This window comes from Calidris pugnax, unplaced genomic scaffold (genome assembly GCF_001431845.1).
Source record: "Calidris pugnax isolate Ruff unplaced genomic scaffold, ASM143184v1 scaffold76, whole genome shotgun sequence".
NCBI classification, from domain to species: domain Eukaryota; kingdom Metazoa; phylum Chordata; class Aves; order Charadriiformes; family Scolopacidae; genus Calidris; species Calidris pugnax.
The window spans coordinates 2,290,023-2,292,216 of record NW_015090827.1 but is presented as its reverse complement, the minus strand read 5'-3'; the positions used below and the strand labels follow the sequence as shown (position 1 = coordinate 2,292,216).

Sequence of the window (2,194 nt, the reverse complement as noted above, 5' to 3'; positions counted from 1 at the left end):
TAGAAAACTCAGCAGACAAACCGGTTCTAAACAACGTGGTCAAATTAATTCTGCCTTTTGAGAGGTGTGAGGGTGTGGGCACCGCCCAGCTCCCAGCTGTCCAAACCTCAGAGCAGTGTCACCAACACCACCTCGACCACCACGCGTCCCCGGCACAGCACACAGAAGGCACCAGATTTGATTAGAAGGACCATGATTTTTAAGTGACACCGAAGAGATTTCCAAACTGAATTTCCAAGTTCAGGCACCCGTGAAGTCTGACCGGAGCCACGGACATCGCTACAGGTGAAGCCAAGCAATTACTCTCAACTCACTGTTAATTAGCAATTTTTTTATTGGATTGCAGCACAGATACTTTCCCTGAAACAACAACTTCCAAACATTTATGAACACAGCTTTCAAAAATATTAAATACATACATTTACAAAAAAAAATCTAAAACATGACTATTTAACAACCTAAGACGTATTCATCTCCCGTCATTTACAGCATTTCTCTCAGACACTGTCAGAGGACACAAGTTTGAAAATATATCTATTTTAAGCGACCACAGAGCATAGAAAATATAGGACAATACCCACAGACGTTTGGCACAATGTAAATATTCTGCCCCAGGAGGGAAAACAGCTCGTTACTCCGCACGAGGTGCCTGGGGAGCTGCTGCTCTGGCTTGAATTGGGCAAAACCCACCCAAATTTGGTGGGGTGGGGAGGAGGCACCGGGAGGTACCGAGCCCTTCCATTCCCTGGATGAGAACCAGTGTAACGTTTTCCTGTTGTTAAACATTGCCATCTGTATCTCTGGCAGGCAAATGAAAAAAAGGAGGGTGTGACCATTAAAAGGCCGCGTCCTGAGATTTCCTTCTTCGGGGGGCACAGAGGTTAAAGTGGGAAGGGGGGGGTCTAAATCAGGACCACATGTGGCGCTGAGAACAACCAGCAGCCGGGTGGGGAGCAGGGCTCCAGGCACCAAAAAATACCATCCACTGGGAAGGGAGCAGCCAGAGAGACCCATTCTCACGTTGGAACGGGTGAGTTTAACTGATTCTATTAAACTTTCATGATAATTTCAGCACTCATCATTAACTCTGAGTTTGGAGGCTGGGTTTGAGTGGACAGCTGTCCGTCCAGCAGCGCGGAGCAGCGTTGCTTCAGCAGTAACACTGGTTTCTACCTGTAGGAAACCCGAGGTGACCTCAAAGAAACACGTGTAGCAGGATCGATGTGCTCAATGTGTGAGGGAAATAACAAAACAGCACAGATGTGCCTCAACTTCATCCTGAAGTTATGAAATGTTTGTCTCTGCAGCCCACCTACTGGAAGGAGACACCGACAGCCAGGCTCCTGCTCGGGCTGAAATGGTTTTGCTTGATTTCTTTGGAGATAAACAGTATTTACCACAGTAAGGTACAGTTCATGTAAAGCAAAAAAATATAATACAGTTGTGAATAATAATCCTTTTGATGCAACGCATCCGATAGACCAGTGGCAGGCCCCCAAAATATTAAGTCAATTAAAATGAGTCTTTATGTTCACCTTAAGACTTGTTCCTTGACACAAACAGAAGAAATAATTAAAAAAAACACCACAAAAACCCCAAAACCCCAACCACAAACATTACGGATCACAAAGCACTGAGTTTTCAAGCGTAAAGTCATACCAAAACCTGGATAAGTTATCGTTGACGTCGTAGGCGAGCAGCCGGTCGGGGAGGTCGCTCCGGGTGCCCTGGACGGCCAAGACGTGGGGTGCCAGAGCGAAGGGCACGTCGCTCAGCAGCTCTGACATGAGGGGGCTGCCTTCCAAAGTCTGACCCCCTTCCTTTCCCACCTCTGCACCTGAGCCCGTCACCTGCGACCGCTGCCCCGTGCCCACCTCAAGAGAACACAAGAACAGAGATTTCCAGGCTAAACGTCAGGCAGGTAAGGCTTTGTACTTCAAAGCATCGGGAGCTATTAAGCAATGAAAACAACAAATAAAATAAAAAACAAAATCGGTTTCAGTTTTGGGTTCAGGCAGATCTAAAATAGCAGTTGTATTGTGTGCAGGTCTGGAGCCCTCAATATAAGAAGGACATGGACCTGATGGAGAGGGTCCAGAGGAGGGCCACGAGGATGATCAGGGGGATGGAGCACCTCTGCTACGAGGACAGGCTGAGGGAGCTGGGGTTGTTCAGCCTGGAGAAGAGGAGGCTC

General features: G+C 47.6%; 1 protein-coding gene across 2 annotated transcripts in view; it reads right to left on the bottom strand.

The window, feature by feature from the left end:
* Positions 1-316: 316 nt before the first annotated feature.
* Positions 317-2,194, bottom strand: part of UMAD1 (UBAP1-MVB12-associated (UMA) domain containing 1) — a 62,885-nt gene continuing 61,007 nt past the window's right edge. For both annotated transcript variants that reach the window (XM_014940297.1, XM_014940296.1), the window contains exon 4: positions 317-1,874. In XM_014940297.1, the coding sequence (XP_014795783.1) occupies positions 1,617-1,874 (258 nt within the window). In that variant the 3' untranslated portion in view covers positions 317-1,616. The remainder of the gene's footprint in view (positions 1,875-2,194) is intronic.